Source organism: Heptranchias perlo, chromosome 19 (assembly GCF_035084215.1).
Source record: "Heptranchias perlo isolate sHepPer1 chromosome 19, sHepPer1.hap1, whole genome shotgun sequence".
In the NCBI taxonomy this organism is placed as follows: domain Eukaryota; kingdom Metazoa; phylum Chordata; class Chondrichthyes; order Hexanchiformes; family Hexanchidae; genus Heptranchias; species Heptranchias perlo.
Window position 1 is genome coordinate 33,494,993 of NC_090343.1, and position 15,035 is coordinate 33,510,027.

Below are 15,035 nucleotides of genomic sequence, written 5' to 3' on the forward strand. Positions count from 1 at the left end.
ATCTATGGGTTTTTCACAGGTGCCACACCATTGTTGTAAAAGTACCTATTCTAACACCAGAGGGAGCCTTTAATCTTCTTCAGATGTCTCCATACAACATGGATGTCAGTGTGTTTTTAGAGTCAGTGTGCTGGCATCCTTTTCAGGATTGAAAGGTCAGTGGTGTGGCTATGTAAAGAAAAATACAAAGAGACTTGGAGCTATAGAGTATCTTTCAAATCAAAGCACTGCATCGCAAAACTCACAAATTACTTCTCTTAAATGCAGTTACATGGGCAAATACTTTGCCAAAAGTTCAATAAACAACCATGAGACAAGTGACCTTTTTTTTGGTGTTATTGATTAAGGGAGAATTTGGGGAAGGGCACTGAGAGAAGTTGTTGCTCTGGTTTAGAGAGTGTCACAGGGTCCTTACCGTATATCTAAACCACCAGCACAGCATTTGGGACCTCAGCTTAACATCTCAACTGGAAATATTCCAACCCAAAAAAGTTAACAGATCAAAAATTGCACTGAATATAGGTACTATGAGACATGAAGACTCATGCAGCAGGACACAAGACTGACATAACTTTCGCTTCAAGTATATACACCATTTAATCATTTTTATCTCAGCATTCAAGACCTGAAGTACACATATGTGCAGCTGTAGCAGCGGTGGATTTAGAAATGATTAAAGGAGGATGTGAATGCTGAAGGCGTGAGTTTTATCTTCCAGCAAGACTTTAACCCATCTTTTTCTCTTTTAGATGCTGATCAACCTACTGTGCATTTCAAATATGCTGCTAGAAAATCCACCTATAAATAGTACTAGTTCGACACCATTTACTAAGTATGTCTCCCCTTTTTCCAGCTAATGTGTGACACCTTGTACTTACCTAAATTGAATTCCATTTGCCATAGTTATGCCCACTTGCATATCTGAAGCATATTAGCCATTTCTGTGCTATGAATTTAAAGCAAAAGCCAGCTAATTGGAAAAAGTGCAATATGTGAACTGCTAAAGATATTTTCCAGTGGGCAGGAAGAGTTTAACACGGGCAGAAGATAGTTAAATTAGCAGTTGTGGGTATTTTCCACTGCTGGTGATAAGTCCCTCCCTTTACATACATAATTATCCTTTTGGTTGGTGTTTCTATGCCAAAAATAAAGGAATATACCAGCAGGAAGGTAACAGTTGAGATGTCTAGCCCTGAGACGAAATACAGATGCAAGTAGCCAATATAAATATTTTGCTTATCCTCCACCCCAACTCTCAATGCTATAAAATTGTATAGCTGGAATCCCAGCACACTTAAAATGGTCCTTTTAAAAATAATATTAAAAATAATCAACGTGGAATTAATGTCACTGTTTATCAAAAACCAGAGAATTAAATTTTAAAAAATCACTCAACTTCAATTACTCTCTTCTGCCCATGCACCCAATAAGCCAGATACTATTACACCTGTGAAACTAATGAAAGATTGGACAGTAGACACAATCCCCACAGCTGACGTTCTGGAGAGCTGACTTTATGGGGCCACTTTCACAACCGCTTGTCTTCAAGTCAAAAGTCAATGGGACATTCTATGCAAAGTGATCAGTTAAAACCAAAACTAATCTCAACTACTCCATTGCAGTTAGAGTTAAAATGACAAGGTGGTGACATTGTCTTACTAATGGTTTTGTTTTGGGGGGGGTGGTGCAGGTGAATGTTACAAGTTTCGGGTCTGTCTTAAACATTCTCTTGGGTACAGCAGTGCAGCTCACTCCCTTAAGATGCCCAAGTGTCGTGTTTAGGAGTGCACCCATACTGACCAATATCCAATTATAACCCAAGGGTGCAACAATAGGACTCTCTTCTGATATGAGCAAGTGGTTGTGTCTTTCGCACGTGCCCTTACACGTGCTTCTCCAATCTTTCTGAAGGCGGACTTAAACACGAGGGCTGATGCGAATCTTTAAGCTGCTTTGTTTTACAGAGAGCAAGTGAGTATACAGAGTTACAAATGTAATCATATCTCAGCTCGATTTAACTAAAAACAGAACCCTCGTTGAGAATTACAAAAATATTAAAACTATACCTACACTATCCCTATTAGAGGGCTCACTTAACTTTTCCTGGTCAGCTTTCTGGGCTTGCGAAGAGTGAGATTTTCCTCACCAGGCCTGGGTTTCCCCTCTCCTGCTCCATTCCACCTCGCCACCCAGATCTAGCTGGATGACTGACTGCCTGCCTATATGTTCCTTTGTTCTTTTTTCTCTATGCTCTCAGCCAGTGTGGGGGGAGCAATCCTTCTGACTTCTTCTCCATTGATCGACTCACTATTAGGCCTGTCAATAAAGCCAGCTACCTCTCCTCTCTCCTTAGGGTGCAGGTTTAAATAACACATCTCCTGCTATTCTCAAAATGAATAGTGGCTACCCTGGCTTAATGGGCTTGAGATAAGACAACTGACCCTCACTGTCTCAGTTTAAAGTTCACGGTGAACAGAGACATTTCACAAACTGGCTCATCTAGCTTTAACAGAGAATGCAGAATTCAGCAATTCAACCATGAACTTTTGGGAGGTGATATTACCTTGGTTTTCTGAGACATGGTAAATATGGTATAACAAGATATAATGGATAGTGGTCAGCCTTAGTTCATTGGTAGCCCTCTCGCCTCTGAGTCCAAAGGTCATGGGTTCACGACCCACTCGAGACTTAAGCACATAACCCAGGCTGACACTTCAGTGTAGTATCAAGGGATTGCTACACTGTCGGAGGTGCCATCTTTCAGATGAGAAGTTAAAATGAGACCCGATCTGCCCTCTCAGGTGGATGTGAAAGATTCTACAGTACTATTCAAAGAAGAGCAGAGGAACTATCCTGGTGTGCTGGCCAACATTTATCCCTCAACCTAAAACTAATTATCTGCTCATTTGTTTCATTGCTGTTTGTGGGACCTTGTTGTGCTCAAATTAGCTGCCACGTTTTCTACATTACAACAGTGACTACACCTCAAAAGTATTTAATTGGCTGTAAAGTGCTTTTGGACATCCTGAGGTTGTGAAAGGCGCCATATAAATGCAAGTCTTTCTTTCAGGAGAAAAATCCAGGCTAACCTTGTGGCCAATTCTAATGCCCAAACTATCTGCTAACTCAACACAGACCATAGGATTAGAACTTGTGACCTTCCTAGTTGGTGCAGTAGCGCACTCAGCCGTGCAACTGCTCACTGAGCTATCGGGAGATATGACTGACCCACTGAGCAATTGTTTCTTTGAAAGAGTACACTGTCATATGACTTTTGTTCTGGACAGGCTAAGTTCATGTAACATCCAAGAAACTGCTCTAAAGATTCCTCTGAAATGTTGACATGTCGTCTGCCAAAGTAAATTGACAATCTATTATTTTCAACATAAATTCTTAATTTTTCATTGAAAAACAAAACACATAATTTGGTGTGAAGAGCAGGTGCAATGACATTATTGTACCTTTTAATTTGAAATCTTCACTGCCTCACATTTTAAGTGCACTAACTGCAAGTTGCTAACCTGACACCATTAATTCTAGGGCTTCACTTTTAAAATGCAAATTGTATTTACAAATCTAGGAAGTGCTTCTTTTCATGTGATTCACATGGTAAACAGTGAATCCTGGGGGGGAGCCCCTTACTTTGTATATCACATAATGCACTGGCAAGCCCTGGAACCTGAGTAGGGCTCCGTGTGTTCTCCCCGCCTTCCGATAGCCAGGTTCCCGGGTGCTCCCTACCCAGGTTCCGGGGCTGCCCCGCCGGCCCATGCAGCAGCGCCGCCCTCGGCCCGGGCCCTCCAGAGCCGGCTGCAGCCGCCCCTTCCCCTGCATAAAAAGACTGCAGCGCGCAAAGAAAAATACTCACACGGCACCGGGGCGAAAGTGTCGCTCTGTCCGTCTGCATTCATGGCCCAGCCGGCAGGGGTTGGGCCAGACCCGGGGCCCGGGCTTCTTCCCCCCCCACCCCAACCCCCACCTCAAAATAAATATTATTTACAAACAAACCGATCAAGGGCTGGTAATGAGCCCGGGCCGCCAACTCACCGCGGCGGAAGCGGCTGCGGTGCACTTCCGCCGGCCCAGGGCTTGAAGAGTGAGTCCCAATGTAGGCAAAGAAAGTCAAGGGGCACTTTGTGGCATTTTGTTTCTCCTTGAGAAATTATGTGAACGTTATGTCCTATGGCTTATTTTTACTGCTGCCACAACTTCTTTGTTTTTTTTTTAAGCCCAGGTCCTGTTTCATCTCCAAAACATTTTTTTTTTAAATGCCATTTCTTGTATAAATATCTCAATTGTAATCCTTTAAACTGTTATCATTTGCAAATTGCATAACAGATCTTAATGGGGAAAAAAAACAAACTCCCAAACTTTTAGCAATCTAGATGGTTCCTAACGTTGATGCTGTCCATTTGGTTTTGGTGCCAGACTATCTGGCCAGGATTGTATGTCAGAAAAATGCTATTAAAAAGAGTTTGCTACTTCCACTTTTTTTAAGTTGTGGGGCTTGTGGTCCTAATGCAAAATTGCCATCTTTTTGCTCCCTGAAAGATAATGAAACTCCTCCGAATCTCCTAACATGCTATCAACAAATTACATTTACAAAACATGCTATGTTTAACATTGGGAAATGCTTCACTGAATTTCACAGGGGAGGAATCAATGTTGAGCAAGAATAGAAGACTTAAGTTGATAAAATAGGTTTTGAAGAGGCTTTTAAAGGCAGAAAGAGAAGTAGCAAGGCAGAAGGAATTGCAAATAGTGGAACTGAGGTGACGAAAGACTCTGCCACAGATGGGGGTGCAAAGGGAGAGTTTTGTAGAGGCCAGAGTTGAAGGATCGAAGGGAACGGACTGGGTCATAGGACTGGAACAGGTTGCAGAGATATGGAGGGGCCAAGGCCATAGATGAACTTATAAATGAGGATGAAGATTTAGATTTGGTGCATTCAGCTACAGGTAGACAATGGAGGACTGTAAGAGCTTTTACAAGTACTAAAAAGGAAGCGGAGAAACTATGCCATGTTCTCCGCAGCCTTCAACATGTCATCAATGATGACGAACACCTCGCTATGGCCATCCCCACACCTCCACTACTCGCCTTTAAACAGCCACCCAACCTCAAACAAACCATCGTTCGCAACAAATTACCCAGCCTTCAGGAGAACAGCGTCCACGACACCACACAACCCTGCCACGGTAACCTCTGCAAGACATGCCAGATCATCGACACAGATACCACCATCACACGAGAGGACACCACCCACCAGGTGCACGGTTCATACTCCTGTGACTCGGCCAACGTTGTCTACCTCATACGTTGCAGGAAAGGATGCCCCACAGCATGGTACATTGGCGAGACCATGCAGACGCTGCGACAACGGATGAACGGACACCGCGCAACAATCGCCAAACAGGAGGGTTCTCTCCCTGTCGGGGAACACTTCAGCAGTCATGGACATTCAGCCACCGACCTTCGGGTAAGCATACTCCAAGGCGGCCTTCGAGACACACGACAACGCAAAATCGTCGAGCAGAAATTGATAGCCAAGTTCCGCACCCATGAGGACGGCCTCAACCGGGATCTTGGGTTCATGTCACACTACACGTAACCCCACCAGCGAACAAATGTTATCTGTTTTTAATATAACGGGTCATTGACTGTCTTCCTTCTCTCTCTTTTTTTTGGGGGTTTGTATATTCGGTGGCCTTTTTAGGTGACACCTTTCTGTCTGCTCACTGTGATTGCCTTGGCAACGGGCAGTAATCACCAGGCATTGTTCTGTGATTTTAAAATGCGAAGGATTCGAAAATGTCATTTCCATACCGTTCACCTGACGAAGGAGGAAGCCTCCGAAAGCTTGTGGAATTAAAAATAAATTTGTTGGACTATAACTTGGTGTTGTAAAATTGTTTACAATTGTCAACCCCAGTCCATCACCGGCATCTCCACAAAAAGGAAGAGAGTAGCAAAAGTAAACATTGGTCCCTTAGAGACTGAGACAGGAGAAATTATAATGGGGAATAAGGAAATGTCAGAAACGTTAAATAAATATTTAGTAACTGTCTTCACAGTACAAATCACAAAAAGAATACCAGAAATAGTGGAGAACCAAAGGGCTAATGAGATTGAGGAACTTAAAACAATTAATATTGGGTACGGTAGCATAGTGGTTATGTTACTGGGCTAGTAATCCGGAGGCCTGGACTAAAATCCAGAGTCATGAGTTCAAATCCCGCCACGGCAGCTGGCGAATTTAAATTCAATTAATTAATTTTTTAAAAATTCAATTAATTAAATAAAAATCTGGAATTAAAATACTAGTATCAGTAATGGTGGCCATGAAACTACCGGATTGTCGTAAAAACCCATCTGGTTCACTAATGTCCTTTAGGGAAGGAAGCCTGCCGCCCTTACCCGGTCTGGCCTATATGTGACTCCAGACCCACAGCAATGTGGTTGATTCTTAATTGCCCTCTGAAATGGCCTAGCAAGCCACTCAGTTGTAAAATCTCGCTACGAAAAGTCATAATAAGAATAAAACCAGAAGGACCACCCGGCATCGGACCACGAGGCACCGGACACAACAACGGCAAAACACCAAGCCCAGTCGACCATGCAAGGTCCTCCTTACTAACATCTGGGGACTTGTGCCAAAATGGGAGAGCTGTCCCACAGACTAGTCAAGCAACAGCCTGACATAGCCATACTCACAGAATCATATCTTTCAGCCAACGTCCCAGACTCTTCCATCACCATCCCTGGGTATGTCCTGTCCCACCGGCAGGACAGACCCACCAGAGGTGGCGGTACAGTGATATACAGTCAGGAGGGATTGGCCCTGGGAGTCCTCAACATTGACTCTGGACCCCATGAAATCTCATGGCATCAAGTCAAAAATGGGCAAGGAAACCTCCTGCTGATTACCACCTACCGTCCTCCCTCAGCTGATGAATCAGTCCTCCTCCATGTTGAACACCACTTGGAGGAAGCACTGAGGGTAGCAAGGGCACAAAATATACTCTGGGTGGGGGACTTCAATGTCCATCACCAAGAGTGGCTCGGTAGCACCACTACTGACCGAGCTGGCCGAGTCCTGAAGGACATAACTGCTAGACTGGGCCTGCGGCAGGTGGTGAGCGAACCAACACGAGGGAAAAACTTACTTGACCTCGTCCTCACCAATCTACCTGTCGCAAATGCATCTGTCCATGACAGCATTGGTAGGAGTGACCACCGCACAGTCCTCGTGGAGATGAAATCCCGTCTTCGCACTGAGGACACCATCCAACGTGTTGTGTGGCACTACCACCGTGCTAAATGGGATAGATTCAGAACAGATCTAGCTGCTCAAAACTGGGCATCCATGAGGCGCTGTGGGCCATCAGCAGCAGCAGAATTGTATTCCAGCACAATCTGTAAGCTCATGGCCCGGCATATTCCTCACTCTACCATTACCAACAAGCCAGGGGATCAACCCTGGTTCAATGAGGAGTGTAGAAGAGCATGCCAGGAGCAGCACCAGGCGTACCTAAAAATGAGGTGCCAACCTGGTGAAGCTACAACTCAGGACTACATGCATGCTAAACAGCGGAAGCAACATGCTATCGACAGAGCTAAGCGATTCCACAACCAACGGATCAGATCAAAGCTCTGCAGTCCTGCCACATCCAGTCGTGAATGGTGGTGGACAATTAAACAACTAACGGGAGGAGGAGGCTCTGCAAACATTCCCATTCTCAATGATGGCGGAGTCCAGCACGTGAGTGCAAAAGACAAGGCTGAAGCGTTTGCAACCATCTTCAGCCAGAAGTGCCGAGTGGATAATCCATCTCAGCCTCCTCCCGATATCCCCACCATCACGGAAGCCAGTCTTCGGCCAATTCGATTCACTCCACGTGATATCAAGAAACGGCTGAGTGCACTGGATAGAGCAAAGGCTATGGGCCCCGACAATATCCCAGTTGTAGTGCTGAAGACTTGTGCTCCAGAACTAGCTGCGCCTCTAGCCAAGCTGTTCCAGTACAGCTACAACACTGGCATCCACCCGACAAAGTGGAAAATTGCCCAGGTATGTCCTGTCCACAAAAAGCAGGACAAATCCAATCCGGCCAATTACCGCCCCATCAGTCTACTCTCAATCATCAGCAAAGTGATGGAAGGTGTCGTCGACAGTGCTATCAAGCGGCACTTACTCACCAATAACCTGCTCACCGATGCTCAGTTTGGGTTCCGCCAGGATCACTCGGCTCCAGACCTCATTACAGCCTTGGTCCAAACATGGACAAAAGAGCTGAATTCCAGAGGTGAGGTGAGAGTGACTGCCCTTGACATCAAGGCAGCATTTGACCGAGTGTGGCACCAAGGAGCCCTAGTAAAATTGAAGTCAATGGGAATCAGGGGGAAAACTCTGCAGTGGCTGGAGTCATACCTAGCACAAAGGAAGATGGTAGTGGTTGTTGGAGGCCAATCATCTCAGCCCCAGGGCATTTCTGCAGGAGTTCCTCAGGGCAGTGTCCTAGGCCCAACCATCTTCAGCTGCTTCATCAATGACCTTCCCTCCATCATAAGGTCAGAAATGGGGATGTTCGCTGATGACTGCACAGTGTTCAGTTCCTTTCACCACCACCTTCTCGAGGGCAATTAGGGATGGGCAATAAATGCCGGCCTTGCCAGCGACGCCCACATCCCATGAACGAATAATAAAAAAAAAAGAAAAAGTACTGGAGAAACTAATGGGACTAAAAGCCGATAAATCCCCTGGAACCGATGGCCTGCATCCTAGGGTTCTAAAAGAGATGACTGCAGAGATAGTGGATGCATTGGTTATGATCTTCCAAAATTCCCTAGATTCTAGAACGGTCCCAGTGGATTGGAAGGTAGCAAATGTAACCCCGCTATTCAAGAAAGGAGGGAGAGAGCAAACAGGGAACTACAGACCAGTTAGCCTGACATCAGTCATCGGGAAAATGCTGGAATCCATTATTAAGGAAGTGGTAACAGAGCACTTGGAAAATCATAATATGATTAGGCAGAGTCAACACGGTTTTATGAAGGGAAATCGTGTTTAACAAATTTATTAGATTTTTTGAGGATGTAACTAGCAGGGTACATAAAGGGAACCAGTGGATGTAGTATATTTAGATTATCAAAAGGCATTCAATAAGAGGCCACATGAAAACTTGTTACCCAAGATAAGGGTTCATGGGGTTGGGGGTAATATATTAGCATGGATAGAGGATTGGTTAACGTTCAGAAAACAGAGAGTAGGGATAAATGGGTCATTCTCAGGCTGGCAGGCTAGTGGGGTACCGCAAGGATCAGTGCTTGGGGCTCAGCTATTTACAATCTATATTAATGACTTAAATAAAGGGACCGAGTGAATTGTATCCACGTTTGCTGATGATACAAAGCTAGGTGGGAATGTAAATTGTGAGGAGGACACAAAGAGTCTTCAAAGGGATATAGACAGGTTAGGTGAGTGGGCAAGAAGATGGCAGATGGAGTATAATGTGGGGAAATGTGAGGTTATTCACTTTGGTAGGAAGAATAGAAAAACAGAATATTTTTTAAATGGTGAGAAACTATTAAATGTTGGTGTTCAGAAAGATTTGGGTATGCTTGTACAAGAAACACAAAACGTTAACATGCAGGTACAGCAAGCAATAAGGAAGGCAAATGGCTTGTTGGCCTTTATTGCAAGGGGGTTAGAGTAAAAAAGTAAGGAAGTCTTACTACAATTGTACAGGGCTTTGGTGAGACCACCCCTGGAGTACTGTGTACAGTTTTGGTCTCCTTATCTAAAGAAGGATATGCCTTACAGGTGGTGCAACAAAGGTTCACTAGATTGATTCCTGGGATAAGAGGGTTGTCCTATAAGGAGAGATTGAGTAGAATGGGCCTATACTTACTGGAGTTTAGAAGAATGAGAGGTGATCTCATTGAAATATACAAGATTCTGAGGGGACTTGACAGGATAGATGCTGAGAGGTTGTTTCCCATGGCTGGAGAGTTTAAAACTAGGGGGCATAGTCTCAGGATATGGGGTTGGCCATTTAAGACTGAGATGAGGAAGAATTTCTACTCAGAGGGTTGTGAATCTTTGGAATTCTCTACCCCAGAGGGCTGTGGATGCTGAATCTTTGAATGTGTTCAAGGCTGAGATAGATAGATTTTTGGACTCTGGGGGAATCATGGGATATGGGGATCGGGCAGGAAAGTGGAGTTGAGGTTGAAGATCAGCCATGATCTTGTGAATAGTGGAGCAGGCACGTGAGGTCATATGGCCTACTCCTGCTCCTATTTCTTATGTTCTTATGTCAGCAATCACTGGAATAATGAGCAAATGGATGATAAAATGTGGGCAATATAGTTTTGGACCAATTGGATTTTAAAGAATTTTAGGCTGGAGGTAACAAAAGAGTGGATAAAGGGCTGAGTGACAGTGGGATGAGGGAAGAGGCAGGCAATGTTGCAAAGGTGAAAGTGGGCAGGCTTGGTGAAGGATTGGTTGTGGACTGTGATCTTCAGCTCAGGGTTAAATAGGACCAAGGTTACAAAAGTCTGGTTCAACTGAGTGAGCAATTGAGGAGGCAGATTGTATTGGGGCAAGAGTGCAGAGTTTTTGGCGGGAGCTGAATAAGGAATATGGATAGTTTTAGTCTTCCCAATGTTCAATTGGAAGAAGTTCTGGATGATGGTGAAAAGGTAGAGCTGGGTGTGGAAACTGACCCATTTCTACAAACAATGTTGCCAAGGGGCAATGTAAATAAAGAAAAGGAGAGGTCGAAGATGGAACCTTTGGGTACACCAGATGTGACCATGTGGAGATGGAAAGTGAATCCATTGCTGGAGATTTGCTAGCTAAATTGGGATAGGTAGGAGTGCAACCAGGCAAGGGTAGTCCCACCAAGAAGGAGAGGTAGTGGAGGAGGATAGAATGGTCTTCATTTGCAGAGAGGTCAAATAGGAATAATGTCCATGGTTTCTGTCACAGTTGGCAACTTTGACCAGGGCAATCTCCGTGCTCCAGGGAAGGCAGAACCTCGTCTGGAGGGATTCAAATAGGGAATTGTGGGAGAAGCGAGCACGGAGCTGGGTGGTGACAATGTGTTCAAGGATCGTGGAGAGCAAAGGGAGGTTTGATGTGGGGCAGTAGTATGAGAATGAAGGGACCAAGGGTGGGCTCACCTCTCCCACAATTTCTTTTTCAAACCACATGGTCACCTGCTGAGTACCTCAAAATTCCATTCTATCCAGTGCTGCATCACCCCATTCTCACTAGCCTCCACTGAGTTCTTCTACCCTATTGTATCAACATCAAAATCTTTGTCCTTGTTTTCAAATCCTTTCCTGGGCTCATTCCAGCCTAATACTGTAATATTCTCCAGCCCTACATCCCACCATGCATCTCCTGCTCTTTGAAATCTGGCCAACAGTGCATTTTCCCCTTTCCTCCACTCCACCATCAAAGATGGACCCTGCAGCCACCATGCCCCTGCACACTGGAATTTTCTTCCCAAGCCTCTTTATCTTGCTACCTTTGTCTCAACTTTCAAATCCTTCCTCAAAATGTTTCTCTTTGAACATCTCACTTGTAAAAATCTTGCCGTTCAGTGTCCACTGCCCCTCCTGTAAAGTGCCTTAGAATATTCCATAATGTGAAAAGCATTATATCAATGTAAGTTGTTGCGGGGCAAGTTCTGTGGGTAATTATGTGTTCATTATTGGTGTCTTGTAGTTTCCTAGTAACTCTTGTGTAACTTGCAGGCATTTCCTTGTGGAATTACTTGCATAAACTGAATGACGCCATTAAATCATCTTCCTTAGTGGATGTATCTTATACATTGTCATATCTCAAGTCTTTGAATTCTTTATCATATTTATGACAAACACTGAAGAGAGGAATAAAGTAGAAATCCAGTTCACCGGGTATAATTCTCAGTGCACCCAGAAACTCTTTTGTACATGTGCGTGTGAATACACTAAGGTCAGGAATTTATAACTCACTGGCAGTAGATCAAATCTAGAGATCAGATTCCGTTGATTACATGTGGTGAGTAAATAAAACAAGTCTAGCCTGTGGAGGGCAGTCTGGTTCATTATGTCTTTGGTAATGACGCTGGTAATAATTTCACAAACTTCTCTTGGCAAAGAGGTCTTCTGATAGGATTGCAGTATAATTTATTGGAAAGAACTCGGTGACACTATTTTGACCTGATTGAACGTCTCCTAAACCTGTTGTCCACTTTGTTTTGCCACGTGGAAAAGGTGAAAGCACATAACCTTCATATAGATTTATTTTACATTTAGTAAATAGTATATGTGACAGAATTAATGGGACTTTCCAAATCAAGGTATTCTCTAGGCATTTTATTTTTGATTACGTGTAAATGCAACATAATATTGTCATAGTTATCCTGAAATCACACCACTATTTGCTTTACACTCAAGAGAGTTCCCGAGATGCTGCATGGACAAATGTACCATCCACTGTGATTCTGATCTATACCGTTTAGGGAAGGTCCCAGGTTTGTTCCACAGTTTGTGCTCAGTTAACTGATCTCATCGCTGGCAGTCGTAGGGGCACTACAGTTGGTCTCAGTGCCCAAGAAATGCAGATGAGAAAAATCAGCAAAGGTTCCTGATCACTATCCAGCAACCTTGCTGGAAAGTATGCTTGTATAGATGTCATTGAAGGACAGTATCTGGCTTGGCTGTAATGTATCCCCATCAATGAATAGCCTGCTGACACTTATTGTCTAAGTTCATGCATCAAAAATGGTTGAAGTACTAGAGGATGGCTAGCACCTCTGGAAAATATCCAGTTTAATTCAGTACCCTCAGGAAAGAAAAAAACTCAACAAAAAAAATGTCAACACAAATAGCATGTGCCACACATGTCATGTGGTCTCTGAGGTGTGGACACTAGGATTACATTCGAAAAGCAAAATTATGGCTATAGAGCCATTACTTGTAGAACACATTCCAGGTCATTTCAATGTTCTGAGCTAAAGGGAAATGTCAAAAAAATAAAGAAAAAGCAAAATACCGCAGATGCTGAAAATCTGAAATCTAAACAGAAAATGCTGGAGAAGCTCAGAAAGTCAGGCAGCATCTGTGGTGAAAAAAACAGAGTTAACGTTTCAGGTCAAAGACTTTTCATCAGAACTGGAAGATGTTAAAAGAGTTAAAGTTTTTGAACTGTTCTGACGATACCACCTCCCGCACCAGTGCTTCCGATATGTCTTCCTTTTTCCTCAACTGAGGATTCCCCTCCACTGTAGTTGACAGGGCCCTCTACCATGTCCGTCCTATTTCCCGCACTTCTGCCCTCACCCCTTCCCTTCCCTCCCAGAACCATGATAGGGTCCCCCTTATCCTCACCTTCCACCCCACCAGCCTCCACATTCAACGTATCATCCTCTGCCATTTCTGCCACCTCCAATGTGATCCCACCACCAAATACATCTTCCCCTCCCCTCCCCTTTCAGCATTCCAAAGGGACTGGAACCTCCGCGACACCCTGGTCCACTCTTCCATCACCCCAACACCCACTCTCCTCCCCACGGCACCTTCCCATGCGAGCGCAGGAGATGCAACACCTGCCCCTTCACCTCCTCCCTTCGCACCATCCAGGGCCCCAAACACTCCTTCCAGGTGAAACAGCAGTTTACTTGGACTTCTTTCAATTTAGTATACTGTATCCGCTGCACATAATGCGTCTCCTCTACATTGGGGAGAACAAACACAAACTGGGTGATCACTTTGCTGAACACCTCTGCTCTGTCCGCAAGCTTGACCCTGACCTGCCGGTCGCTTGCCATTTTAATTCCCCCTCCCACTCTTACTCTGACCTCTCTGTCCTCGGCCTCTTACACTGTTCCACTGAAGCTCAACATAAGCTCAAGGAACAGCACCTCATCTTTTGTTTAGGCACTTTACAACCTTCCAGACTCAACATTGATTTCAATAACTTCAGATCATAACCATTGCTCCCATTTTTTCGGTCAGCTAGTGCTGGTAATGGTTCTGCTGCTGCCATTTACAGCTACTCCTGATCAATCTTTTGTTTCTCAACCTGTCCCATTACCATCTTCCTTGCCTTGCAACATCATCCCTTTTTGTCATTTAATCACTCCTGCCCTCTACCCTATCACAGACCTTCCCTTTTGTTCTTTCCTCCCCTCCCTCATTCCCTTTCCCTGGCTCTGTACTTGCTCAAAAACTTTAACTCTTTTAACATCTTCCAATTCTGATGAAAGGTCTTCGACCTGAAACATTAACTCTGTTTCTTTCTCCACAGATGCTGCCTCACTTGCTGAGATTCTCCAGCATTTTCTGTTTTGATTTAAGAATTTATATTCATATTATGCCTTATCACATCTTCAGGATATTCTAAAGAAATACACAACCAATCAATTACTTTTAAATTGCAATTACTGCTATTATGTAGACAGACATGGTACCAAATTTGCATAACAGCAAAATGAGATGCTTTTGTGGCTTGGTGGAGGAAAAATATTGTCAAAAACACCAGAAAAGCTTTCTGTTCTTCTTTGAATAGTGTCATGAGATCTTCAACATCTGCAGATACCACATGAACAGATAGACTATATGTTCTGGTCCTGAAGCTTGTCCTGTCCGTAAGCCCCACAGTCCCTGTTCAACATTAGCCTCAAAAGGAGTTGTAAGCTTAAGCTAAGGGAGTTGTTGTCCATCAGAGTAACATGCATTCTGGGAGTCTGCTATTTGATTGGCCCTCTTCTTTCAGGGAATGCTAAGGTACACAATGGAATCTGTGAATGCAGCAGAACTCAAGCTCCAGGTCTTGAAGAGAGGCCAGGACTGTGCAGGTATAAATTCCAGTCCTTAGTGTTTCTTCTAGAATTATTTCATAGTATATTTATCATGTAATAAATGTCATTTATACAGCTATATATTCAGCCGCATCAGAACTCTAGATGATGGCAGAAACCAGTTGGAACTAATCAAAAAAATGTCACTGATGATTTTTTTCATATTACAGGTCCATT

The 15,035-nt window shown here is 44.0% G+C and overlaps 1 protein-coding gene across 1 annotated transcript in view; it reads right to left on the bottom strand.

Moving 5' to 3' along the window:
- zfp64 (zinc finger protein 64 homolog (mouse)) overlaps positions 1 to 4,045 on the bottom strand; it is a 48,326-nt gene extending 44,281 nt beyond the window's left edge. The window contains exon 1 of the mRNA XM_068000602.1: positions 3,869 to 4,045. Coding sequence (XP_067856703.1) covers positions 3,869 to 3,911 — 43 coding nt within the window. The 5' untranslated portion in view covers positions 3,912 to 4,045. The remainder of the gene's footprint in view (positions 1 to 3,868) is intronic.
- Between the last annotated feature and the right edge of the window lie 10,990 nt (positions 4,046 to 15,035).